We start from the raw sequence: 27,705 nt of genomic DNA, 5'->3' as shown, positions 1-27,705 counted from the left end.
TCTACGAAACACCGTCGCGGCTTTTCCCACTCTCTCTCTCTCTCATTCTTTTGTTATTATATTTATTTATCCCTCCCTTACAGCACCTACCCAACGCAGAGCCAAGTCGATGGTCGTTTCATAAGAAGCGAAGGTTTGTTTCCAGGGTTTGGGCAGGGGGATGGATCCGGTGTTGCTGGACGATATCATAAACCGGCTGCTGGAGGTGCGGGCGGCGAGGCCGGGCCGGCAGGTCCAGCTATCCGAGGCGGAGATCCGGCAGCTCTGCGTTGCCTCGCGGGATATCTTTCTTAGCCAGCCTAATCTATTAGAGCTCCAAGCTCCCATTAAGATCTGCGGTCAGCTCTCTCTCTCTCTCTCTCTCTCTGATCCGTAGAGAACCTGGCCTTGTTCTGTTTCTTATTTAATCAATTAAAGAAGATTGTTTAGGATCCGTGTCTCAGGTTAAGTGATTTGCTTTGGTGTTTTGGGAGAATCTTTGTTGATTGTAGGAAGGAACACTGGATTAATTTGGGATGACAATTAAGGTTGAGTTCCTTGCTGGGGGATATTGATCTTGCGAGTTCACGGGAAACCTAGGGTTTCTTTATCAGGAAAGATGGGTTGAATTTTTTTGATCAAGATTTGATCTTGGTATATGCAATCTTGCACATTATTATATGTCCGGGGTTATACCGTCACAACTGTGTGATCCTATCTGCCCTCACGGAAGTCCATGATCTTTTGCCATTTAATGGTTCAACTCTTTTCACCAACAGGAAATTCTTGGATGTACAATTTCTGCACGCTGGGCGTATCCGCTAGCATTGGAAAAGATGTCAAGGAAAAGAGTTTTGGAACTCGTTTCTTCCCGGTGATGCAATCAGCCGGCGAAAGTTCATCTCTTTCAGTTTGATATAGTTTAAGCAGGAGACAACCTGCATGCTATATTATATCTATTACTTTGACCTAATCTAAATAATAGAGCACTGTAAAAAGAATTCAGCCGTAGGACAAATTTTTCCTCACGTGGTATTTTGATGGCATCATGTACCATTTCTTTTTGTCGTTTTAGTCTTTGTGCTTGCCCTTACTAATCTTTGATGCACGTCGCACATATAATGTTGTTAAGATGACATTCTAATTAGTAATTGCTGTATTATTTTTCTTCCACCTACTGTATATCTCAATTAAAGGGCCATAAGAAAAATACACCTAAGAGGGAAGTTGCATTTTATATGCTGAGGAAGAGTTACCACTGTAATGCGGAGGTTGCTGCACCTTAGGCCTCTAAGGACCTAGATGTCTTTGATTGCAACTGTATGTTTGATGAGCAAGTAGCGAATGATATAGGCCAAGAAGATACTCTGCCAAGAAACCTTGGTAAGGCCTTGACTCCAATTTACTGAAGGTGCAATTTACATGTGCATCTGGTACAACCAGATAATCAAAGGAGTCTCGATTGGAGGGCCTTTTCTTGAAGGCTACATATAAGCCGTTTCTTGATTGAAGGCGTGAACCTAGAAAAAATTAGATCAATTGATTCCTCATCTTGGAGGATTGAGTCACATTTCTTAGCTAGTGTAGTGAAGACTCCTTAGGACTTACCTTTCCAAAAACATCTCGGATCTCATGGACGTGGTGGGTCTGACATGGGGGCTCATTTCCTTTTCAACTCTGTGAGGATTTGGGTGGAATGTTTTGTTTTGTTTGGTGGCACTTAAAAGATGGATTTGAAAATCCAGATACAAGGAAACCGGAAGAAAACTTTTACGAGTACGTCAAATCCTTGCGATGAATGAAATGTCTGACCATTTTGTTGGATGTGATTATAGTGAACTCGGAGGTGAATAATATAATTAACCTATAAAGGGATAATTAGGAGGGTGAAGCTAAAGGAGCATGATAAATTCTTGAAGAAGATGGAGACTTCTTTGATATCAACATATATGGGGGTGCATAAATTGCAGAGATTACTATACCAACTCATGCCATATTTTTGAAAACTAGAGTTTGACACATGCAATGCACATGGCATGAGAGAGATGGATGATATGCCAAACAAAGTCTCATTGATGCTCAGGAGTCCACATTAAGTACTGCATCCCACTGATCCATATGTTATGGTATGCAATTATTTGGAAAGTATGAGAACAACTTTGAAATTTATACATCTTATATTGTGTAATTGTCCATGCTGGTTTGGCACATATTAACAGGTACAGATACATACCAACACAAATCTCTTTTCATGTGACCGGTGGAAGAACATAGCAAAACCTCATAATGTAGCTTATCATGCTAGCCCATGATTGGCACATGTAGGGGCCCTAGGGTCAAGGAATTTTCTCTTGGAAAGGGGGGGATTATTTTTTGAATCATTAAAAGAATAATGTTACGTTAAGATCATTGTCCTCATTTACTTTTAATGACATGTTGAATTGGTTACAAACTCTAGCTAAATGTATTATATTAGTCATATGTTATCTTTCAAAAATTGCTCCCTATAGTTTCCTAAAATCTCTCCATGTCAATCATGAACCACCCATGTATTGCACTCATTCCTTTTTTGATTACCATATCAATGGTTAAAACTTATTCTATGGAGGTATAAATGGCAAGTTTGGCCTTTTCAGAATTAGAAATAAAGATTTGTTAATTGATTATTATGAACAAAAATTGTTGCAGAAAACTTAGATTGCTCAATCCCTTTCCTAGCAAGTTGACCTCTTATCAAATGTGGACACATCATTTAAAACAAGGTTTGCAATCTTAGTAGCGGACCCTATACCGGTATCATGCTGGTACAATGTCGGTGTGCCTGGTATAAAGGTAGGATTGGTGTACTGAGACTTGGTACTGAGTCTCAGTTCGATACCGGTACTGTACGCCTAGTATGGCAAATCTTGATTTAAAATAATAAGTGCACTCTTAATAAGTGCTCGGGTGCATATGTTAATAGGACCCATCATAAAAAGCTTGCAATTGGAGCAACATTAATCTATTCCGAACAATAACAGCTAACAATATGCACATGTAGGGATATGTGTTATGAAATTCACAAATCCATGGTTATCTATTTTTTGTTTTTATCCTACAAGGCTGCAAGACAAATTACTAAAATTTCTTTCATAATAAGAAAATATGTAAAAGTACAAACCAAATCATTCTATAGAAAACTGCATACTTGTACCATCTATTTATTTTTATGTATACAAAACATGGCCATGTGGGTTAAAAGAATATAATATCTCTAAAATAGAAAGAGAGCTGAGGCTTGAATTATGGTAGCATATATTTCATAGACACAAACACTACAAGCACTCTTTTGCATATGTAGGCTAGTTCCCATTCTTTAATAGTGATCCTCCTTTTTTTTTGGTGAAAAGTGATCCTCTTTCATTAATAAAAGTACATAATATTCTTCCCCCTAAACTAGAAAGAAGTAGTGCTTCTCCTCAAATATAGAGAAAAAGAATATGATCTTGCCAGTCTTTCAAGGATTTGTTTTTATTGTTGCCCCCAAGTCATATCTACCTGTGGATACAACAAATCCTGGTTTGTTGTGAAAGCTTGTAAATACTGGATTTCTTATGCACGGAAGCATGAATCACTGCAATGGGATGGTTCTGTTTTTTTGCATATGTTGCTAGATATGACCAACATGCCTGACCTGTCTTGCTAGATAGTAGAAGGTTTTACTAAATTGTGTGAATAACATAACAGCAATTTAGTTTCTTAATCTATAGTAATAGAGCATATATCAAAATGTTTGAAGGAGCTCACGTACTTAGTGCAAATCGCCAGTGTAGCTTTCTTTGTTATATTGCCCTACAGCTGTGAAGGAATGATTATTTTCCTTTCCCATGCCCATGTCCAGATATAATGAAAGCAATAATTACTAAAATCATCGATTATTTATCGCTGCGAGAGGGATATAAATTCACAATTAACCACCTCTTTGATAGGAAAATCAAGAGAAGTTCAAAAGCTTTCTTGTTTTGTGATTGGTGGGCAGCATATAGTGTGGATATTAAAGACCCCACAAATTTGTAAGCACCTGCAGAAAGGCTGACTTTTTTTGATAGAAAAGATGATTAAATTTATTATGAATAAGATGCTACATCATCCAATAACAATGGAAAGAAAATCTGGAGGCTCCTCAATCCAAACAGAGCTATCTACCACTTGCGAAGCATGGCGTGCAAGAGTATGAACTACAGAGTTGCCTTTTCTTTTAACATGTGAGATGTTATAATCTTGAAGAGCAACACATAAAACTCTTTACATCTTCTATAAAACTCAATATGTGATAGATCCAACTCTTTTAAAGATAAACCTTTGTGTACCTTTAGTCAATATCCTTTTAGAGTTATCAAACGAAGTCCAAATCTTGAACAAAATGAGCTCCCTCCTGAAAAGCCAGTGCTTCTACATGATATTCTACGATAGCATGTTGGAATTTGTAAGACGTAGCAACCTTGAAAAACAACACATAGGCCTTTTATATCTTCTACTATAACTCCTATATGAGATAGATCCAGCTATTTCAAAGATAGAGCTTTGCATACCTTTGACTAATCTCCTTCTAGAGTTATCAAATGAAACACCAAATCTTGAGCAAAATGAGCTCCCTCCCGAAAATCCAGTGCTTCTACATGAAATTTCTGATAACTACACCTATACCCACTTCTTCCTGTACTTGCAAAAATATTTCCATTCACATTTACCTTGTACTAATGCTCCTTCAACACAGACCAAGAAGAATAGGTTGGTAAGGGCTGGATATCTATCTTCTCTTTTGCACATATAAAATCATATAAGAAATAATAAGCATAGAAGGCTTTCTCCTGGATCTTTTTCTACACCATTAAAATCATAGTCATTTCTATATTTCCGAATTGCCCAGGCTATGACAATGAACATGGCTAAGCTTTCATCATCTACTACCTTTGCTATCTCTAGAGCCCAATCCACAAAATTTACTCATCTTGCTTTTAGAAGAAAGGATTTTAAGAGGAGTATTGGATTTTGGAATGGAATACTAAGGAGGCTTTATCATCACAGAAAAATAATCTTAACAACATTTTAGAACTGGCCATGGAAAAATACATAAATTCTTCTTTATTTTTTTATATTATCTTTTTTTTTTCCGAGTGGGGTGGGTGGATGGGTGGGTTGGGGCATGGTCCCCCTTAGCCCCCTGCCTCCCTCCTTCACACCTTTATAATTGATGATGGCATCTCTGCAGGGTTGAAAAATTATTTTGACCTATACAGTACCTTAGAAAATATAAATTATAAAATTTTCATCTTATTGCAATGTCCTTAGTCTTACCCACTTTGGTTGGTGTTTGGGAGTACCATAAGATGAACAATGAAACCCCATGCCAAGATTTACTATTACTATTTGAGGGCGACACTTCTAAATTCCATGGAACTCCATGAAGTATACAGATCAGCTCATTTTATAAGTTCAAAACTCAACAAAATATGGCCATGCGTGAGCTACTAGTAAATTTGAATACAAATACAAAATTCTGTTCTAAACAAGATCAAGAAGGAATAGTCATATGATGTCTGTAGAATGAATGAAATAATACTCAATGGACATGTGAATCACAAGCCTTGCAAACTAAGTGTCTTGCTAGTTGTATGTGTCAGATGGCAACAGTGATTCCACAAAGACCTGCACTTTGTACCTGAGCACTTCAGATAATGTTCTCTAATGTTACCATGTTTATGCATGTAAAAACGAAAAAATTGATGTAATTGGACATTTTTGTTCCTTATATTATATCATGTATAATGCCATTTTAGGATGTATAATATTTTATAATGTTCTAGAAAGTATATACATTTATTAAAGGGTATGATCTGAAGCTTTTATGAATAGATGTCGGCATGTACCATTCTAGTTGGTTTCTCCACCAAAACAGAAAGTAATGACATTGGATTTATTGAATCTTGTCAATTTTATCAAGTTCAAACTCTCCTTCATTATGTTTGGATTGCTCTTAGGCCAGGAACATTACTCTTTTTCCCATTTGTGTCAAGACTAAACTGAATTTATTTTTTTTGCTAGACAAAACTGAATTTATTCAGCTGCAGCTAATAGACAAGTGTTTGAGTATGGGTACCTTAGGATATGGCTGGATACTAGACATACAATTTGGTTCCAGCATTTATTAAATGCATAGTAATAACTGATCGTGTTCCATAGTTCATTAAGGCCCTCTTTGGTTCCAGAATTAACATGAATAAAACTGAAAAAAGTCCACCTTTTCAGCTTTGTTCAGGCTTATTCAGCCAAACAACTTCTTTGGCTCTTGAATGAAGCCCCAATAATAAGGGGTACCTTTTGGATTTCAAAAAAACTGCAAAGCATATTTTTGATATTCATTTATAACCTGGTTAAAATTATAAGATGGGAGGGGGCCAAATAGCCCTTGAATTGCTTTAGCTGATTAACAAGGAATAAGTACCTAATCGAATATTATTAAAACATGCTGGTTAAAATTGTTTGGGAACCAAACACAGCCTAATTATTTACAAGAACCAATTATTAGTCCAGCAGCCTCACCTTTATACTTCTGCATGTTATGAGATACTATCATATAATTCCTTTCTCAAATCTTGCAATTCTTTTGCTGGAGATCTTTTTTATTGATAGTTCCTTTGTTATATGAACTTTCAGGTGACATTCATGGCCAGTACGGTGACCTTCTAAGGCTTTTTGAATACGGAGGTTTTCCTCCTGAGGCTAATTATTTGTTCTTAGGTGATTATGTGGATCGGGGAAAACAAAGCTTGGAAACTATATGCCTTCTTCTTGCATACAAAATCAAATACCCAGAGAACTTTTTTCTTCTAAGAGGAAATCATGAATGTGCCTCAATAAACAGGATATATGGATTTTATGATGAATGTAAGCGTCGGTTTAATGTGAGACTGTGGAAGGTCTTCATTGATTGCTTTAATTGCCTCCCTATAGCTGCTCTAATTGATGACAAAATACTGTGCATGCATGGTGGCCTTTCCCCTGATCTGTTAAACTTGGATCAGATTAAAAACTTATCTCGTCCTATTGATGTCCCAGACACTGGTTTACTATGTGACCTACTTTGGTCAGATCCTGGAAGGGATGTTCAAGGTTGGGGAATGAATGACAGAGGGGTGTCATACACTTTTGGTGCTGATAAGGTTTCAGAATTTTTATTAAAGCATGATCTGGATCTTGTTTGCCGGGCCCACCAGGTTATAAGTTAATCTGTTTTTTGTTACTTGTAAACTTTGCTCGTCTTTTTGTACTAAGTTCTTTTCATGATTCGTAGGTTGTTGAGGATGGCTATGAATTCTTTGCTGACAGACAACTTGTCACCATATTTTCAGCCCCAAATTACTGTGGTGAATTTGATAATGCTGGTGCAATGATGAGTGTTGATGAAACTCTAATGTGCTCTTTTCAAATTCTCAAGCCTGCAGTGAAGAAACCAAAGTTCATCATGTCAACAAAAATATGATAATCGGAAAGCTTGCGTCATCAAGGTCAGTTGCATGAGATCACACCTACTGTTTTATACTCTTTTCTGTCAGTAATTGATTTTAAAGGATTGTGAATGAGTAGCCTTCAATGGTTGTTCCCATGAAGTTTTTGCCTCATGCCTTTGCTGTAGGTGTTTGCTTCACAAACAGACAGACAGGCACACACACACACACACACACAATGCAACACACAAACACAATATCAATCATATTTTCGAGTTTGACCCTATCACTTTGGACAAGTTGATAAGGTGGCAGCTTGGGTTAGTGCTGCTGGATAGAAAAAATACAGTGCACTTTTGTAACTAAACGAGGGATGAAAATTGGAACATGAATTTGCTGTTTGCTGTTACATGTCTAGCACATGGGAGGAATTCTCAAGATTTGGAGTGAAATATTTTGGAAAGAAACAGCAACAAGTAAATATTTTTGATTCTGTCTGTTTTTTTTTCCATGGGAAGTGATACCTCGTGAAAAGAGTTTATGAAGGGCTAGAAGTCTCTCTCTGCCTCCCCCCCTCCCTCCCCTCATGCAATTATTAAAAGTTTTGGGTGCCCTTCCCTCCCTCCCCTTATGCAATTATTAAAAGATTTGAGTCTTGTTAAAAACACTCCATGGAATAAACAGAAGCCTACTGGGAAAATTGGTCATGCTTGTATTTTTCTTCTTTACTGGTTCTAACGATTTCTGTGGGATAAGGTAATTACGAAACTTTGACCAATATACCTTTATCTTCACATGGTCTGTTTCATCAGATCTTTATATTGACTTGATATAAAATCTCAGGTCGTTTTCCTATTTTATTCCTTTACCTATTCTTTATCATTACCTGGTCACTTTTCGTCACATTTTTAATTGACTTGATATAAAATCTCATGGCAGACCTTATTCAGTGTTTATATCCTTATTCAACAAACCCTTTTTGTCAAATCCCTTAAAGTCTTTAATGGAGGACCGCCCCAATAAGAGATCTAAGCGTACTGCCATTAGGTGCAAATATAGGAATTAGAGAATTTTATTTTTATTAAGAATTTTATTTTTATTAGGACTAGAGTTTTGTAAGGACTTCAATATTTTTATTTCTATACTTATTAGGATTTCTATTCGGACTCTTATTAGGATTTTGGGTCTATAAATATCCACCGATATGTAATTGAGAATCTAAGTCTTGCATCATTGAGATTTGAGAATATTGAGTTGCCTCTCCCTCTAATTCTTCCTCTCCTTCCCCCCTCTTCTTCTCCTTCGTTTGTTTCCTTCCCTCTTCTTCTCTTCTTCCCTCTCCTTTCTCTGTCCTGCGTCAGTTTGGTATTAGAGCTAGCCTCGATACTCCACCATTGATGTAGCATCGTTGTTGCTCTATGAGCACCATCTTGAGATTCGTGCCTATAGACTTGCAACACCATGTTGCTAGTCCACACCCCACACAACACCGTAAAGAAAAAAAGGGAAACAAAAAAAAATTCTGGATCCCTTGTTTTCCAAGAACACCCACCAGGCTCCCTTTTTTTCCTCATCCGCCTCCCTTGTTCATCCCACACCACCGGCTTCACCCTTTGGCGGGGTTTTCATCGTCGGCTCACTCAATGGACTTCACCCTTCTGATGCATGATTGGACACTCGAACCACCTCCTTGCCTCCACCGCATCCACGACGCCATCCAGGTGAAGGTCGTTGCACCCCTTGACAACCCCAATGCGAAGCATCGCACTGCTGCTGTCTACCTCTCTCTCTGTCAAGAGGTGCCGTGGAGGATCTGGAGCCTCGATGACTCCATGATCGACACCGATAGAAGCCCAGGGTGTCCCCAGCGCAGGCCCTCCACTGTTATCCCTCTTTCTGTTGTTGTCCTAGGCCGTCACCATCCCTAGCCTGAACTCTATTGCCATTTGCTGATCGCCGCCAAGAGGCGCTCTGCCTAGGCTCTAGGGATTTGATTTAGGGCATCGTGAGGACGAAAGCCCAAGCAGATCTAGGTTCAAAGCCAGATCCGATCCGCAAGATCCAATCCAAACTCGGTAAGCTTAGTGTATTCGGGTTTAGATCCACAAGATCCAGCCCGTGGACCTGATTGCGGTCCGTTTGGTTTAGTGTTCATATTGGATCATCAATACTTGCCACATCATCATCCAGTCAGTAGCTTACATCACATCATCATTTAGTCAGCGAGCATTGACATGTCACCTTATCCATGCAGCTTGTTGGCATCATCGGTTGCATCAACGCCACTTGCAACATTAGCACTACGTCACTTGCCACGCCAGCATCGAAAACCCTCCTTGGCTCATTTTGATATGCTGATTCTATTTTTGTTGTTTGTTTTTGTTAATCCTACCTCTATAATGAGTTTTTCTTCGCTAAAAGATGAAGTAGTAGTTTAAAGTGCTCTTTGTGAGGTAATAATATCTTTTCCTCTGAAAGCTTGATCGATATTTATTTGGTTAGGCAACTAGTAAATTGCTTTAGTCCAAGTTTAACTTTACCCCTTTCGACCACAAAAAATTCTTGCATCTAGCTTTCTTTTTGTTGCATCCATTCTAGTTTTTGAACTTTGGCATATCATCCGCGTTATGCTTATTAGTTTTATGTGTGGGCATCATAGTAGTTTAGGAATCTTAATTACTTATTATAATTTTTAGTCTATCTCTGTATATTTTTTATTGCTCTACACTTGAGTGCATCATAATATGACTAGGAATAGGCAGAGTGACCACCTATCCACTATGGATCAAACCACCATAAATCCTATTCCCTCCACTTCTACATCACAATTTGACCCTCAAGCCTTTATGAACTTAGTAGACCAAAAAATTGAATGAGTGAGTTAGCACTTTGAGCAGTTGAGTCCGCTGGTAGCTCAGGCTCTAAGAGTTTTAGTATTAGAGCAAGAGTCTAATGATCCACTAGAAGTTGAGGACCAAGTAGTAGATCTCATAGAATGTTTTAAAGAAAGACTTCGAGGATGATTCAGAGCTAGTTGACCACCATTGCGATGTCGTGAGGTGTATTTTACCTACTGCTGAATTCGCTTATAATAACTTTGTTCATAGGTCTACGGGTAAGAGCCTATTTGAGTGTGTATATGGATATCAACCCCATACTCCTATTGATCTTATTTCTTTGCCACCCGATACCCGTATTTTTGAACTTGCTGAAAATTTGCCTAACACATGCATGATTTATATAGAGAGGTTAGGCGCAAAATTGCAACGAGTAATGTGGATTATAAACTTACTGTTGATGTGCATCATAGGGCTAAAGAGTTTAATGTAGGGGATAATATCATGGTTTGCATTCATCCAGAACAATTGTCAAAAAAATCCTTCAAGAAACTCCATGCTCGAGCCATTGCTCCATTTCCCATTATTAGAAAACTTGAATCTAATGCATATCTACTTGATTTACCTAATCATATGAATATCAGTCCTGTTTTTAATGTGGAGGATTTATTACCTTACTGAGGCATCTTTGGGTGTCCTGCTTTATCATCTAGTGATCCTGTAGGTATTTTAGTTCCTAAGGCGCTACATTTTCCTCAGCAAAGAGATGAGATTGAAGAAGTCTTGGATGATGAGATTGTTACTTCTTCTGATGGTGGCTTCTATCGTTATCTTATTCAAGGGAAAGACCGCTCTTCATTTGATGCTTCTTGGATTGCAAAGGATGAGTTTTGTGCCTTGGATTCAGAGCTTTTTCGAGTGATACTTGTAGCCAAACTCGTCGGTTTCCAACCGGATGAATATGATGGAGGATCGTCCGATAAGAGATCTAAGCATACTACCGTTAGGCGCAAGTTTATATAAGAATGAGAATTTTATTTTTATTAAGTTAGAGTTTTGTGAGAACTTCAGTATATTTATTTCTATACTTATTAGGCTTTTTATTTGGACTCGTATTAGGATTTTGGGTTTATAAATATCCACTAATATATAATTGTGAACTTAGGTCCTGCATTATTGAGATTTGAGAATATTGAGTTGTTTCTCCCTTTGATTCTTCCTCTCCTTCTTTCTTTCTCTTCTTCTTCTTCTCCTTGGTTTCCTTCCCTCCTCTTCTTCTTCCTCTTCTTCGCTCCCCTTCTTTCTCCATGCTGCGTCAATATTAAGACCTAAAAATTAACCTCATTAATATAAGCTTCAGATATTTCTGTTAAATTTTGTTTCTGCTTTCTACTACATGTTTGTATGGAATCTTGTAACGTGGATCATGGCTTATTCTGGTCAAGAGGATGAAGATACAAGACAAGCACTTGGACCATATAAAAGGAGAAATGGGCAGGACCAAACCTATGTCAACATAAGTGATGTCCACCATACTGCAACGAATGTTCGACATCAAATTTAGGAAGTGGAGTCCAAGTGGTCAAAAAATTGGACACTTTAAATAACATAAAATGATGTATATTCTTTTGACTAATTGATGCATAGGCTATGGATCTTCAAATCGCATGATTTTGGATGTCTAAGCAGTTTAGAAATAGTAGATTATATCCAATGGATTAGAACATCTATGTGGAACCTCCATCTTCCGATCTAGATCTAACCAAATCTGAGTGGAGGTCCACTCGAGTATAGCCAAGTTTAGCTATATATATATATATATATATTCAATTTTAATCCTCCACCCTTGTTATACTCTAACTTGTTAATTCTTCAAACTTGTTGGACCCTAACTTGCACAAAATGCTCATTCATATGCCACCTATCACATCTATGTGGGTTAGCGTAACTTTTCCTTGTCTTTTGTTCCTTGCGCATGATTCTAGCTTCCTTTTCATTATGATATACTATTTTCAATTAGATTCCCATTATTCCATGCCCTACTACTTCAACTTATTACTAATTTCTTTTATGTCTACAACTCATCTCGTTGCCTGTGTTGTTCCATCACCTGTTTGTTCTCGATTTTCTAGTTTCCTCTGTATTTTCCTGATTCTCCTTGGTGTATGATGCAAATGTGAGAAATGTACTCAGAGCAGATTCTTGCTTCGTGCTCCCTATTTCAACTTTGTTAGTATTTTTATCAATTCACCAGCCCTTTAATGACTTAGGTGAGATAAAAATAATAATTTTGGAAGCTATCTTATAAAAAAGGATGGCCTAGTGCACAAGGCTCTTATCACTTTGAGGCCTGGAGAGGGTCAAATATGCGCAACCTTATCCCTGCGTACGAAGAGGCTATTTCTATATTTTAAACCTATGGCATCTAGGTCACAGGAGAGCAACTTTATTGTTGCACCAAGGCTCATCTCTTTGACAATAATAATGACTAAAACCTTAATTTCATTTGGCATTCCCACTAGAGTTCTGTATGTACAATATTGTGAGTTTAATTAAAATGTGGACAGTGATCATCCGTATTCTCAAATGTTAGTGTTTGCATTGATTTTTGTCTCACCCATTGACTGCGATCTTCGCAACTGAATTTACAGCTTCATGATCCCTTTATTCTTTGATTAAGGTGACCAGGTGATCCATCATAGGCATTAAGAGACAAAATCCTAAGAACAACTCTTGGTGATACCCCCCTTTAAATGAATGTATTTGTCCAACCACAGCAGGTTTTGAATTGCTTGCTGATCCATCTTTTGGCATTAAAAGGAATAGAAAACCTTGATGATGGAGCAGCAATCAAAGATTATTTGTGCATCAAGGGAGGACGTAGTTGGCACAAACATCAGCATCGTAAACAAGCTTATCACTGTTCTAAGCAACGGAGGCTGAGATTGCAAGATCAAGTAATGCACGTGGGATTTGGGATCCTATCCTGCTGTGACGAATGTGAGGTGAAACATGATTACGAGTTCATTCAACAGCCTCAAATTTGATGATCATTAGTTGTTGATTAAATATATTTTGATTTATTTTAGAGCAATGATTAAATTAGTTTAGGAGAGTCAACAAGGTTTGCTGTTACTATTCACGTGAACACTACCACGTGCTACAGTACCATGACTGCTAGGTGGTTGACTAGTCAAATTTGGGGGATTTTTTCTATATTTGTAAGAGTTCTTGTGAGGCTCGAAGTTGGCTTGGGGGTAAGTTAATAAGGCTTTAAAGCCCTAGTGTGAATTACTCGATGGTTTAACTCTAGCATGGTTTAGCTCTTCCTTTGTTTGATTTCCCTTCTCTCTTTACTATTCTCTAATATTCTCTTCTCTCTCTTCTCCATTAATCTATTCTCTATTCTTCCCTGATTCTTACTTTTAAGCCATATATAAATTATTAGCTTACTGTTGCCATTCTTTAAATTTTCTAGTAGATGTCTTATCCTTCGTTCACTAATCGAAAGATATAGTTTTGCTGGTTATATAGTTGGTCTACTCTCTTTCTGGAAAGGAGGGTCCACACCATTAATTATGATTTACATTCCAAAATTACTTGGAAACAAAAAAAAAATGTCTTTTGGAGGTCATTTGCCTTTGCATCAAGTGGTCCAAAAATATTTTATTTTAATGACTCGATATGATTTTTTGCATGATTTATATTTTGGAAGCATCAAATTTGTTGAATTTTGGTGCACCTTTTATGATATGTAGATCATGATCGGTAGTGTGGATTTTTAATTGACGTGCCGTATGATATAGTTTGCCATATTGATACTCCTATAACTGTTGATTATTGTGCCCATTTGATGTATGGGTAAGAGGCTCACAAAAAAGTGCAACTTTTGGATTCTCAATTTAGGATGTCCATTTTTAACTTTGAGTTGATAGGATTGAGACCTCACTCATTCTGGAAGGAGAGTAGACAAACTCTCTCTCTCTCTCTCTCTCTCACTCATTGCCTTAAAGCTATAATTGTTTCTGCATTGAATCTTTTTTTGCTTAGAAATACAATCAATTTTTTTCTACACTAGTCTGGGCTACATTGATTAAAAAATAATTGCAGACGTAATAGCTGAGTTATAATTTGTTTTGCTTTTAATTCCCACTACCCTCCTATACCTAGAGAACCCTAATTTTTTTTTTTTTAAAAGACCATTGTTGCTCTGTTAGCCGTCATCTGGTTCTTAGACTCTGGGAGCAATCAAATAATTCCTCGCCCTAATCTCTTCCCATTTTCAGGCTTCCTCAACATCGATCGAGTTATCCTGCATCACTTGATCACTTGATATTTTCTTCAGAACACCAAAAATTACCATTTTGTAGCATCCTGTCATTTCTTTTCTCCGAATTGAAAAAAATGAGATGTATCAATTCTTCTCTATTAATTTTCCATTGATAACCTAGCCAAGAATATGATTCAAGTTTTCTGACATCGAGTAAAATAATTAGTTGGAGATTTTTACGTTTTAACCCTATCTAGTTGTTTATAGGTTCAGCTCGAGCATAATTTGTGTAATATTGTATGCACCACATTTTTTAAATTGACTCTGTAATCTTTTTCTGTTCCTTCTTCCATAGACTATTCATCTTTCTTCAATGAACCCGCCTTGTTTCCTGATATCTTGATAGTAAATAGTTGAGCTTTGCTAGGACTTGTTCTCATTTATGTAACCATAAAATGTATGCTTCTCAAAGTCTAGTTTATGCAATGCAATGAAGTTTCTTAAATAACTTGATAAGCATCCATGATAATGTTGCAAATAAGTACAATAAATAAGGCATGTGATATTTTTTGTATCCTTCACCTCTGTATTTTGAACTTTTTATTTTTTATTTTTTTATGAGAGCATGGTAACAAATTCCTTATTCAGGATATGTTGGAGATTGGAGATTGTAAAGAATGTGGACAAAAGATAAATGGTATAGAGAATCTCATTAAAGAGGACAAATTCAGAAAAAAATAAAATACTTTATGAGATATACATAAAAAGAACTTCCTATTATCTGTGGGGACTGCCAGAAATTGATAAAAACATAATAGTTTCACTAAGAAGGCATAAACTTTAGCCAAAAATCTTTTCGATTTTTTTTGGTTAGTGGGAGATTTTTTTTACTTACTGGGTATGGATATAGCAGATGTATATTGATTCAAGAGGATCACTATACTCAATGTAGACCACTTTGGCTAATACAGGAAGGATTGAAAAGGATCCAAGAACGAGATTTATTACATTAGGAAGCCGAATAATATACTAAACTTTCAGAGGCAATAATTTGCTCGTACAATGTTTGTTTGAGATATATATATTTTTTAAAAAATCAGATAACTTTTCGAGCTCTATGATGTAGCGCCACCCCATAAACGGTGCAGCATATTGAGTGATCAATGCTAAATTCCATTGTTTGAGGCCCGAACTAGGCCGTTCAAACCAAAACTTTCCTTTTTAGGAAGACTTTGAGAGGATATATCTCCCAATTCGTTTAGCGGAGCTGCTAAAGACAGTCAATAAAGATAGAATTTTAGCTTCTTATAATTATTTCTACTAGTCATGTCTATTTTTTAAAAAGATATATTCTCTTTTAACTAGAAGAGAAATCTGGTTTAAATTGTGCAGGGGCGGATTTCACAAGTATAAATAAAGGCTACTTATCTCGCTTTATTATTCATTAATGAAAAAAGAGGCCTATACCCTACTTTTGCATATTTTTCTAACTTATTTTCTAATTTTTCTTGGGAGATCAAAGCTGAGCAGGTTGAGAGAATTTTTTCTTTTTTAAGAGCTTTTCTGCATCGTCAGTTTTATCGTGTACAAGGATTTCGATTCTAGGTTTGACTTTAAAATGTTGAAGAGGGAGATTTGGAGTACTCGAAGGTTGCTTATCCTCCTCGCTAAATAGTAGATCCTCATCTTTAGACATGGGAGAATATAAGAGTTGGTGGTGCTTGTGTTGAAGGCATTGACAATCGAGACACAATCTTAGTGATTCTCCAATTGTGTGAGATATTTCTTCATCTCATCATCTATCAAGGTAGAACTAATAGCCATACTCGCATTCGTCCTTCAATGTATTTCAAGCACGTATGGCACGTCCTCCGTCTGCTTGTATTGCTTGCATGTTTGGATCACAAATTAAAGCCTCCATAGATATGGAGGATTGAAGATCTGTTACCAATTTGATTCGATCGGAGAGAAGAAAATAATTTTCTCAACCCGCTCAACTCGAGTCTGTTAAAAAAGTTTTAAAAAATAGAAAAATAGCAAAGCAAGGTTTAAGTTTTTTTTTTTCTTTCATTAATGAGTAATAATATGAAATACATAGCCTTTATCTGTGCTATTGAGGTCTACTTGTGCACAATTTGGGTTGGATTCCTTTTTTTAGTTGAAAAAAGATATAACTTTTCTGAAATAGATATAATTAGTGAAAATAATTGGAATTAGCCATTTCACAGGCAAGTTATGGCCTTCGGAAGTTTGGCACGTGATTCGACTTTCTGATGTGGTAAATCTTGCTTTTGGATTCTATCCAGTCCTCTCCGTAGTGACGGAATTGGTTCACATCGAGCTTGGTGATCTTTTTAGATCAGCTATTGGACATACTCACTTGTCTAAGGGATAAAGGATGTTAATGTTTGAAGTGATCATGTTACACAAGGATTTCAAACCCACTTCGAGCTTAATGATGAGAGCTGCAAAATGAAAATCTGAACCTTGAATGTCATCTACAAGGTCTCATATACATATAAACAAAATTATATATTTTGGACACTAGTTGCCTGTGTGTTGGTAGTAAGAATGCACAATCATTTCAAACCTACCTTCCTAAGAAGTTTGTGAGCAACAGAACTCTGCACACATCAAAACCTTATTGCGGCACGTGCTATATCGGACATATTGCACAAGAGCCGACATTTCTAAGAAAGTTTGTTGGGAACAAATGTCTGCCTGCATCAAAGCCTTATTGAGGCAAGTCATCTCTGACATGCAACACAAGACAGAAACCTTGGCCAAACCTCTTGTAGTTGGCTGTTTTGGAATTTTTAGGTGGATCTATAACTATTCTAGAGCTTCGGCGAATGTACAAAGATTTTGGTGGATCTTTTGATGTAGAGCTGCACAAGGGAAATTAAAGTGGGCTTTAGTGATTACAGATGTTGAACAGAACCTATGGTGCTTTAAATTCTACACTTTAAAAGATTTTTGTAATGCACTACCAGAGTTAACTGGAAATACAAAACAATGGAGAGATCTATGTGCAAGAAACATTTTGAGCTTTATGGTTATATTGAATAGTGGATAAGATATTTCAGATGCATTTATATTTATATATTCCAGTATTGGAGAAATGCTTAAAATACCTAAAAAACCACCAATATAACCTGATACGTTAATGATCCTAGACCTTTGGGTAGTCATTGCATCAATGTTGATAGCAGCTGCTGGTGCATTTTGGATGGAATCCCATTGGTTCTGTTCAGAGTCATGGTCTTATAGAAAACTGATGTAATTTGATGTCTGAAATAATGGACTAGGTGGACTAGAATATGGCCTGGTTCTAGCTGTAGGGATATGTTTTTATATAAAATTATTTTGTTTATGATGAAATCATAAACAGCCAGAGAAGTGTAACCTGTACATGATGTATTCTCCAACGGTGGAGTTAATTTAATGTGCTTTAATTTGGAAGTTAGGATGTTAGGTAATAGAATCATGCTTTAAAAAGTTGTTACCACAACATGCCATATTTGTCTTCATATCCTATCAAAAGTAAGTAGGTGATGACTATTTAGTCCTACCTTTTATTACCTTGTTGCTTGTCTTCATATTGTTTTGCAGCCCGAAGGGAAGTATTCTGCCTTTTGGTTTTTCTGCTTTTATTTACCATACTGTTTCTCTTCCCAGCTGCAGCGTCAATTTTCTGTGGTCTGTATGCATTTAATTTGCTCATTTTCATGAAGGCTTTAAACCTGTTTCACGCTAATGGCGGTGAGACATTCATGGAGACTGTAAAGGCTGGAATCCTGTAGGTGATGGACTTGGACTCATCAATGCCCGTAGCGAAGCTGAAATAATGTGAGATGGGCACCAAGCAATCGTGGTCTGGAAGCAACTATGTTTCATAGTCAGCAGATGCCTAGTTCATTTTCTTTGCTTTGTGAAACTATGCTGTAGGGATACACAAAGTGGTGCTGAAAGGCTGAAGCATCTTACTGTTCTCTTCAATATCCTCAACCGGTAAATGTGATCATTTTTTCCCCTGGGCAACCCAAAGATGTAAAATATTTCTCATAAAGCCATATTGTCCATGTATTGCTGATGGGCAGTATTCATCGCGCGCGAGGACTCTTATTTTCTGGAAGCAATCAGAATATTGACTCAGATACCAATTTTAAGCCATGGTTTTGGTTTAGATGATTTCTATCATGTCTGTCCTTTTTGATGCCTGAGCTTATCTTGAACGGGTCCGTGTGCCCTTGGTAAACTACTCTTACAGTTTCATGTTTACTCATTTGATATTCCAAACTACGGTAAGCCACAAGCAAGTTCATTTGGGTGAATTATTTGGGATTTGTGGCCCCGATCAGCTAGTATCTCGAGACTTGAGTTGGCACTGTACCTAAACTGCAATTTTGGCTGTCGCCCAGTTCTTGGAACGAGTGAAACGCAGTGTTGCCGGGCAAGATTTGCATCTTCTTCCCTCTTCCCTGCCCTTGCTTTTTGCCAGATTTTCTTCTCTCTTCGCCGCGGCAGCATGGAAAGCCGCCTACCCCTCGACATGGACAACCAAGTCCACCGCACAAGCCGCTGGCATCACCCGCCACCACCACCTTTTCAACGGCATATGCCTCCACGGCACTCGCCCCCTCCATCTCACAAGCCGCCGCCGCCATCTCACAGTTGCCGGTCTCTCATGGACAGCCATCACAGCCGCACATGAATCCTCCACCTCACTACAAACACCCACCATCAGACTGTAGGCAACCACCACCGCAGCACGCCACAGCCGCCACTACAGAAGGCTTCGTATTGTTTTGTCCTTTAAGTCTTTCCTGCGGTGGGCTTTCTTTGGGCTGGGATTTTAGGTAATCACCTCAGTCGCTTAAGGGTTGGGCCGGTCATGCACGGAAGCCCTCCACCTCATCACAGACACCCACACCCACCTCTGCCTTTGCCGGTACCTCCATATGGGCACCCGTAACCGCACTGCAGGCAGCGACCACCGCCACCTTGTGGAAACCCCAAAACTTGGCCCAAGCATCCAGGACAGCAGCATAGGCAACCTCCCCAGCACAGGCAGTCTCCACCTCCACCTCCCCCTCCCCGGGGACATACACCACCCTGTCACGGGCAACCACCACCTCCTCATGATGGCACACCGCCACCAGCATCACCCAACCATGGACTCAACCCTCCATCTCACAGCCCCCCACCACCACATCATGCTTACCCACTACCACAGTTCCAGGCCGCGGCCGCCGCCGCCGCCATCTCAGAGTCTGCCCCAACCTCACCATGGGCATCCTCCTCCACTGCAGAAATACACACAACCTGAATAAGGGCAGCCATCGCGTCCGCCACAGATGCCATCGCCACCATCCCCGTACCAACTGAACTGCCACCGCCACCGAATCCGTAGAAGCTAGGAACACGGTCATGACTCATAAGCTGGCAAGATGGTCCTATACGCCCCTTGAAACAGATGCAAGCTATTCCATGCATGCCTGAACTGGTCCTCTCTTCCGTCTTCTGCGGGAAACATGCAAGAAAGACTCTTTCTACGCTAAACAAATTGCTTCCAGCAGATTGTACGGTAAGAATTGATCTGCGTGGCATCTGCACTGATAAATGAGTTTCTTTTTCAAGAAAATAAGAATGCAAAAAATAATGGCACACCGATATAGCCATTCACATAATAACCAGCAGCAACAACAAACAGTAGCTAAATACTAACAGCAGCACCAAATACAATAATTTATATGTAAACCATGAGCTGAATAAATCGTGAATATTGTGGGAACAAATCATAAGATTCATGAAACGTACATAAATTAATTAATAGCCTGAGAATTTTTCAGAGAACATCTCGGTCAATGTATAAATGACGAATAATTCAAGATTTTACCAATAATTTGAAGAATATTGTTAATACTTGTTATGATAAAAAGCATACTTGTAACACCAGCATGACTAGCAATTCTACTTTTTGGCTACAAATGAAAATGATGAAGCCGCAACTTTCTCATCATCCATCTCCACGAAGAAGCTGCCGTACGGAAGAGCATTTATTCAGAAACTAGCATCTGGTTATACTTCGCATGGAACGTGAGCACACTCCCCTGAAAGAAGTGGAAATAATCTTAAAACCAAAGGCAACAAGATACCATTACAGAAGGAAATCCATGCAACATTAGCTTCTTCAGACACAGGCAACGCCTCAAGGCTCAACCAACTACCACTTTAATTAAGGATAATCCCTGCAAGCGTGCAGGTTTCTGTTGTGTAAACAAGTATCTAAGCAATGCTATAAGCATTTAAATATGAATTTGCATAGTACATTGTGAATGTAATTGTGCATTGTGAGAGTTGATGATCTTATGGGAAAGGGAAATAAAGTTCCTTCAAGTCTACTTCTGGCACTGTAATGTTGCAGTCATGCATGCTACCATGTATATTAAAAACAGGATTGAAGACTTGCATTCAGTGCCTGGTTATGGCCTTCAATCCCGCCCAACCAATAGAAACATGGATTGATCACAATCTTGGGGTGAACTGAGAATTCTAACATCCATGCACATGATTTTCTCAATTTGAAAGTTTTGCCCCATCAATTTTCTGATGGGGAAAGACTACAAATATTGAAGTCATCATTTACGGTACTTATTTGTTAAAGTCTTAATATAACCAAGAATGTCATGCTAACCTGGTCTAATTTTTTCCTTCTGTTTTCTTATTCTGTTATTCTTCAGTGTTTTAGAGATCTTCACACTACAAAATTCTGCATCTTGAACTTTCACCTCATTAATTATGTGCCATTAACAAAAGTATTGCAACTTATTAGTCTTGATGAACTGAAGGAACACAAATTCATAACAGAGAGCAAATTTTCTGACGGGGGTTATGAATGGCATCAAGCTTATATATATCATGTCAAAATCATTTATGGGAGCCACAATTGTTGGATCTAACTTAGTTTAATTTGAATAGAATCAAAATAGTGTCAGTTTTTAGGCCTGTCTACAGAAAGCATCACACCCCAAACATATTTGAAAACAGGAAAAATGTAACCAAGATACGAAATTTCTAGGGCCTTCTAAATGGAAATATCAGAAGCGTAAAAGGCATGCATGTTACAAAAGGCAAGGCCAAAATGTGTACAAAAAACTATACAATTCCAGTTGAGATATGCCTAAATTATGGTCAGCTCCACACATTAACTATTTACACTTCAACTATCATCCAAAGGAAATCCTCAGACACAGCAAACACTAGAGAGATGTATGAAGAACAGGACAAAGGTCAAAGTATAAAATATAAAAAAGATTGTCTGCTCACAAAATACAGCTTAGCTATACGCAAATAACAATTAATGCAGTTCCCTTTCCCTTTAGTATTGATGGATGTGCTGAGTATGTTCCCCTGACTTAAAAGGTTCTAGATACCCTTTGTAAGCAGTAAAAAATTGGGAAGGCAAGCGAGATGCTTATTCATCTGTCTACTGATGAAACAGTGACAATTAACAGAAGAATGGCTGAAACTTAACATTATGATTATTACAACAATAACTGACAGCAGAAGCAACTTCTTCTGTATACATGCCTATAATGCAAGAGCTTGTTCTTGGTAGTTAAAAAAACTGGACACAAACATGAAGTCATATATGTTGAAGTCCACACATATAAAATGTAACGTAGCCCAAATAGTATTGCACAGACTTACCATCACTGAACACCACTCCACCTAGCCCAATCCACAAACTGCATTCCCCCGTAAATGTTGTTGGCAAAGCGAACACCGACTGTGAAAGCCATTGCAACAGGAGGGACACGTCTGGCTAAAGGTGATGCCTCAGCCAGGCGTTCTAATCCATTAATGATCTGGTAGCGAGTATTAGAAGAAACAGCAAGAAACACCCCTGAAAATCAGAAACAGAGATCTAAGATTGACCATGCTTGTTTTAAGAAACATCTCTTAATGCTGGCTATGTACATTGCATGACTTACCGAAGACTTAGGAAAACCTGAGTAGAGCAGCAATATATTCCATCAGCTAAAGCAGTAATAGTGAACCAATTATTTTATCAAGTAAAATCAACTGTTCTCTGGATGCAATATTTCTAAGTCGGGATCTAATGATATGTTCGTAATAATTCTATGCATACATCCACAAAACTATTTCAAGAAATGATTATGACGTAGACATCTCCGCATCTTAATGAACTAAAGAAAGAAAAATACAGCAACTAGGAGCACAAAATGAATCCAAAATCCTGTGTCAGTGTATGAGAGCATACCATTACTGCAAACTTAATTGCTCATGAGTAAATTCACAAAGTGGCTTCAATACTTGTTATAGCAGTATAAAATGCATGTGTTTTGATTCAAGTGATATAATGCATTGGTGTTAGACATACCCCATAGAGCAGCACTTTTAACAAGAGGAGGAACAGGAATATCTTCCTCTGATTTCTTTACACTCCTGACAAAATACAAAAGGAAATTTTGCAATGAACATCGTAGCCCAAAAAAAAAGTATCCTGCAAAATGACTGAATAGAGACAACAATGGAGAACCGTCGACAAGTGTCTTGTAAATCATGGACAAGATGAAGAAGTGTCTCTATAGACAATTTTACTGTGCACACGTAAAATCAATGTGCTGTTTTTTTCCTTCAAAGCAAATATCTGCAGTGTTTTGATGTCAACAGTAAAATTTTATGTACTCAGACTTGAATTTCATGCCTACAATGTATGCAAGCTGTTGGAAATGGAACTTCATATATTTTATTTCCTCAAGTTTTGCTGAAGCTCAGAGTATCCTCAAGTTCAGCATTCATGCACACAACCTATCATTTGCATGGTCCAATTTTATTGCATGATGATAAAAGGAGGTCTGTTGATGCCAGTTACAATGTATAATACAAAAAACCAGGCATGAAACATTAGATGAAGCATTAAATTAAGCTAAGGAGCGGTGGAAGGAGTAGGAAGTGACTGGAAAGGCTATTGATTCACAGAATTTTGGATACCACAAATCACCTACTCATTGGATAGACTTATTTGACGGGTGGATGTGGTTGAAGACTATCTAACTCAACAACCAACAGGTCAACCCCTTAAACATGCCAATGGGACTTCGATCCACCAGTTGGCACATGCCTCCTCAATGTTTGTTCTGAGAAAGGTTCCAATTTCAATCGGAAAGACATTCTCACCTTATAGTTCTTGTTGATTACAAAATAAAAATAAAATAAAAATAAAAACAAAAGACACTCTCTAACGTGCAACTCGAATAGCAGTTCCAGTTTATAATTGAAGCATCTCATCAATATCATAGCTGAGCATCCAAAATCCCAACAAAGCCAGATTTAAATCACATTAGCAAGAATGATTCTTGGGTGGAATTTTTGTGTTGGTGACATCATATAACCTTTTCCCACTTATAATAGGTGCACCACTGCTTTTTCCTCTTAAAATTGCACCACTTTTCATGAAACCAAACCAGAGGGAGAGTAAGAGTGAGTGACTGTGTTTGTGTGTGCGTGAAGATGGCATTGCAGTATATGAATATGCCAAAGTTGCATGATATTAACAGATTCATTAAAATTTCATTGCATTGCATGATATTAACAGATTCATTAAAATTTCATGGCATGAACAGATTATAGAATTTACCGTTTGGCAGTCATAATCAAATTGGCAATGCCTTGCCCTATGATACCACATGCAAATCCAACTGAACCATATAAAAGACCCTGTATCAAAAACATGTAAGTTCAATTTCTTGCATCATAAATATATAAAGCCAACTAATGCCATCAAAACCATTTAAGCATGAATATGTGAAAACAAAATGTGCCGACTCTGAAAACTCCAAATCCAATATTTCAAAAAATTGAACAACAAATGTGTGAAAAACTTCTGTTGTTGATGATACTATAACACCTTGTAAAAGTAAGTTCCAATCCGTTGATGAACTGAAAATTTGCATCCTGGTCTTTCAGCTTCAAAAACACTGCATCAAACATTCAGGAAATAGTTAAGTAGTTTTAAGGGAATATGGCCAATGCCTAGTACAAGAAGAACATTGAGACCTGTTTAATTTAGATAAGCCAAAGAGGGAAGTTACAAAATCAAAGTCTCAAGGTGAGTTCAAGCCATACTGCAGGTGATCCAGCAGTGAGATTTGCTATTTTCAGGGCATAGCTCAAATAAAGTTCGCCCAGCAAAGAGAAATTATGATCAGATTGCCAGCTGATTAGAAATTTAGTTTCTTATAAATCTTAAATCATCCAATGAAGTCCTAATCTATGGAAGCTAATAACTGAAAGCTAGAGTCATCTTGTAGCTGAAACCCCATGTCATCGTTTGTTAAAAAAGAGGCAGTTTGTAATATAAAACTTAGCATGTACATGTCTACTTATGTACATATGGCACAACTTTTTGGAACACTCAAGGAATACTGAAGAGTCTTAGGTTCTCTGTGATATCAAGTCTTAAAAAATAACTGATCTTCAGTTACATAATATAATAAACTACTCATCAAGATTACTGAATAAGTCTGTCATTAGATGAGAGTTACTTTCAACTACACATCCAACAATAACAGATTAAACTACTATTCAATTACCATTATCTGCACAGCTGAAAGAGATTTAAAAGATATAAAATGATTCTTAGACCATTCTTGTTCAATAACCACGTCAAATGATGATGATGTAGCTCAGAAAATGATAGAAACAAAATCGGTTACCGCGTACCTGCTAGGCAGAGCTCCATAAGATCGTGTTATGCATCCAAAAAATCCTTGTGAAGCAGATGGCTGCCCAATGCGTGCGTATGGTGCTAACATACCCACTAAAGCAACATTAACAACTATACCTACCACAAGATCTGCAGCATACAACTCAAACTCTGCCCAGAAATCCTTGCCCCTCTTTTGAACTTCAGCAAATGTTGCACAACAAGAGTCAATAATTATCTGCATTGAATAAGAAGAAAAGGTAATAACAACTCAAATACTCTTAGGAGTCTATCCAAGCACATCACAGGGAATACAATGTAACTGACCTCTGTGCCAACTTTAAAAAGGAAGGATGGATCAGCAAGCATTCGGTTCCGGAGGAGTGAGCAGGACTTCATTGCAAAACCTAGAGGCCAAGCTGATGCCTTCAATTTGACAGTGAAAGGTTAAATTACTTTAAACATTGAAAACTCTTATGATAAGATGTGAAGCCATTTTCTTGCCAAATAATGAAGAAATACCTGCAATCCCAAGTATCTCAAAAGAAGTACTTTTTGGATCCCTACAGTTTTTGCAGCTTCTAACATGTCGGGAGGCAGACTGGCCCCCTGCTTCTCTGCCTCTCTGATCACTTCACTGAACTTTAGTATTGGCCCAAACTCATCCTCTTCTCTGTTATTGTTTTCGTGATCACCATCATTTCTGCCACCATCACCTCCCCATCGGCCCGGTGGAAATTTTCCATTACCACCAGATCCATCAGGATGATCCATGCCTCCATTTCCAAAATCAAGGTTTGGATGATCGTTTGATTCCAGAACCCTAGCTTCCTTTTTTAAAGAGACATCACCTCCCTCCTGTGGAATAGTGATTGACGTATCCGTGGAATTTGCTTCGATGGGATGCTGCAACTCACTCCTGATCTCAAAGCCCCATTTCCTCTTCTTCGAGCAAACACCACCTCCACTTCTCTCAACTCTAAAAGAAGCTGGAAAGGTGGTCGTTTTCAAAAACAAACTGCACTCAGCAGCAGCAGGAATTCTTTCAAACCCAAATCCCCTAACCTCGACTCCTCCTTTCCTACTCTGGCTACTCCAAAATTTGATGCCAGCAGAGCCATCACCATGTAAATAAGTGGAATTATACAATCCAAAGTTAGAACAAGAAAACGCCATCAGATTCCCTGGCCGACCTATATATCTTCACCTAAAGCACACCACTGTGTTGAACCCTCAGTATCTTGCTGGACGAACTCGCAATGACAGCTTTCTTGATTCAAGAAAACCTACAAATTTGTGTTGACAGAAAGGAAGGGCACAAGTTGCCTTGCTTAATATTGAAGAAGCAGGATCGGTCGCACAAAAACCTAGGATTTGCAAGATAGAGAGGAACAACTTGTTTCAATCATTGTTGAAATACCTAAGAATAGTGAGATTTATGAAGCCAAGAAACTGGGAAAGAAAAACAAACAAGCAGAATTACAAACTAGGAGATCTGAGCACGCAGAAGAGCCCAAAAGCTTCAAAATTAAAAAAATGCATATGCTCGAGAGTACTGATTCTTATCCGATGAGATTCGGGATAGAGGTGAAAAGAATCCTACTAAGTGTTCGGGCTTGATCGACCGACCGCCTCGCACTTTTTCTGTCCCGAGAAAGATCCTTCGGGAACTAATAATGGAGGAGGATAAGACAGGACCGGAATGGAATCGATCGATTAGAGACAGGCTATTGGATTTACTCAACTGTAGGCAATGGGAGACGGAGAGCGAGGGAGAAGCGGCGTCGTGGAATGGAGCAAGGGATAGGTATCTCAGTCCCGCGCGCCGCCGCTCCTCCACTCGCTGCGTCCACGCGGCGGGCGGGGATCTTGGGTTTTGGGTCGGTGGTTTGCATCACGATTCACGCGTGCGCATCGAAGCCATTGTATGATGGCACGTGAGGGAGCCGGACCTGATCTTTGTCGTGTTTGTGGGGACGCGATTGGGTCGAGCACGTGTCCCGCGTCAGGGAGCATGAAAAGGACAACCAAGCGCTCACGCGTGTCTATTTTTAGGATAATAAACCATCAAATAAATTCAAACATAAAAAGGATTGAAGCAGGCTGCTTAGTTAATCAATTGCGAAGATACGGTCTGTGAGCCCAGTTTACGTGTTCTGATAACGATGGCCATTGATCACCTTGGTGTTGCTTAATCGGTGTGCATTGACCTTTTTCTCTCTCCCTTCTATTCTATCAAAATTTTTATTTTTTTTTTTCAAAAATGATATTACAATAATTATCTCGTAGCAGGAGCTGAAGCTGTATCAATAAAGCTCGTTAAATTCACGGTATGGTCAAACATACTTACAATCAACTAGTTTTTTTAACTTTGTCAATCCCTTGGTGAAGACAAAT

At 38.2% G+C, this 27,705-nt stretch overlaps 2 protein-coding genes across 7 annotated transcripts; one reads left to right on the top strand and one right to left on the bottom strand.

Annotated features, from left to right (window-relative positions):
* Positions 1–38: 38 nt before the first annotated feature.
* Positions 39–18,768, top strand: LOC120112926 (serine/threonine-protein phosphatase PP1-like). 4 transcript variants are annotated; one of them, XR_005514609.1, is made up of 4 exons: positions 39–338; positions 6,676–7,235; positions 7,371–7,526; positions 18,308–18,768. XR_005514609.1 is itself a non-coding variant. In XM_039133129.1 (4 exons), exons 1-3 carry the CDS (start codon positions 161–163, stop codon positions 7,499–7,501), a joined length of 927 nt encoding a protein of 308 aa, XP_038989057.1. In that variant the 5' UTR covers positions 39–160; the 3' UTR covers positions 7,502–7,526; positions 18,308–18,768. The 4 variants fall into 4 exon arrangements, 2 of the variants coding, with proteins under 2 accessions (XP_038989057.1, XP_038989058.1); XR_005514610.1 differs by having other exon boundaries at positions 18,252–18,768; XM_039133129.1 differs by having other exon boundaries at positions 7,313–7,526.
* Positions 18,769–20,374: 1,606 nt separating this feature from the next.
* Positions 20,375–27,196, bottom strand: LOC103722547 (protein RETICULATA-RELATED 1, chloroplastic-like). Of its 3 annotated transcripts, none has more exons than XM_008813144.4 (9): positions 27,054–27,196; positions 25,831–26,675; positions 25,636–25,734; positions 25,326–25,546; positions 24,511–24,580; positions 24,241–24,320; positions 22,981–23,045; positions 22,287–22,482; positions 20,375–20,686 (listed from the first exon to the last, which is right to left on the bottom strand). In XM_008813144.4, exons 2-8 carry the CDS (start codon positions 26,482–26,484, stop codon positions 22,289–22,291), a joined length of 1,383 nt encoding a protein of 460 aa, XP_008811366.1. In that variant the 5' UTR covers positions 26,485–26,675; positions 27,054–27,196; the 3' UTR covers positions 20,375–20,686; positions 22,287–22,288. The 3 variants fall into 3 exon arrangements, with proteins under 3 accessions (XP_008811366.1, XP_008811365.1, XP_038989056.1); XM_008813143.4 differs by having other exon boundaries at positions 26,912–27,194; XM_039133128.1 differs by lacking the exon at positions 20,375–20,686 and adding an exon at positions 20,735–20,824 and having other exon boundaries at positions 26,912–27,195.
* Positions 27,197–27,705: the final 509 nt, after the last annotated feature.

This window comes from Phoenix dactylifera, chromosome 13 (assembly GCF_009389715.1).
Source record: "Phoenix dactylifera cultivar Barhee BC4 chromosome 13, palm_55x_up_171113_PBpolish2nd_filt_p, whole genome shotgun sequence".
Lineage (NCBI taxonomy): Eukaryota > Viridiplantae > Streptophyta > Magnoliopsida > Arecales > Arecaceae > Phoenix > Phoenix dactylifera.
Note: the sequence above shows the minus strand (reverse complement) of the source record. Positions and strands in the feature narration are given on the sequence as shown.

Coding starts and splice junctions, on each gene's coding strand:
- LOC120112926 (XM_039133129.1), top strand. CDS start 161: ATGGATCCGGTGTTGCTGGACGATATCATAAACCGGCTGCTGGAGGTG. Junction 339..6,675: donor AGCTCCCATTAAGATCTGCG/GTCAGCTCTCTC, acceptor ATGAACTTTCAG/GTGACATTCATGGCCAGTAC. Junction 7,236..7,312: donor TTGTTTGCCGGGCCCACCAG/GTTATAAGTTAA, acceptor CATGATTCGTAG/GTTGTTGAGGATGGCTATGA.
- LOC103722547 (XM_008813144.4), bottom strand. CDS start 26,484: ATGGCGTTTTCTTGTTCTAACTTTGGATTGTATAATTCCACTTATTTA. Junction 23,046..24,240: donor TTGATTATGACTGCCAAACG/GTAAATTCTATA, acceptor GTATTTTGTCAG/GAGTGTAAAGAAATCAGAGG. Junction 22,483..22,980: donor TAAAAGTGCTGCTCTATGGG/GTATGTCTAACA, acceptor TCTGATTTTCAG/GGGTGTTTCTTGCTGTTTCT.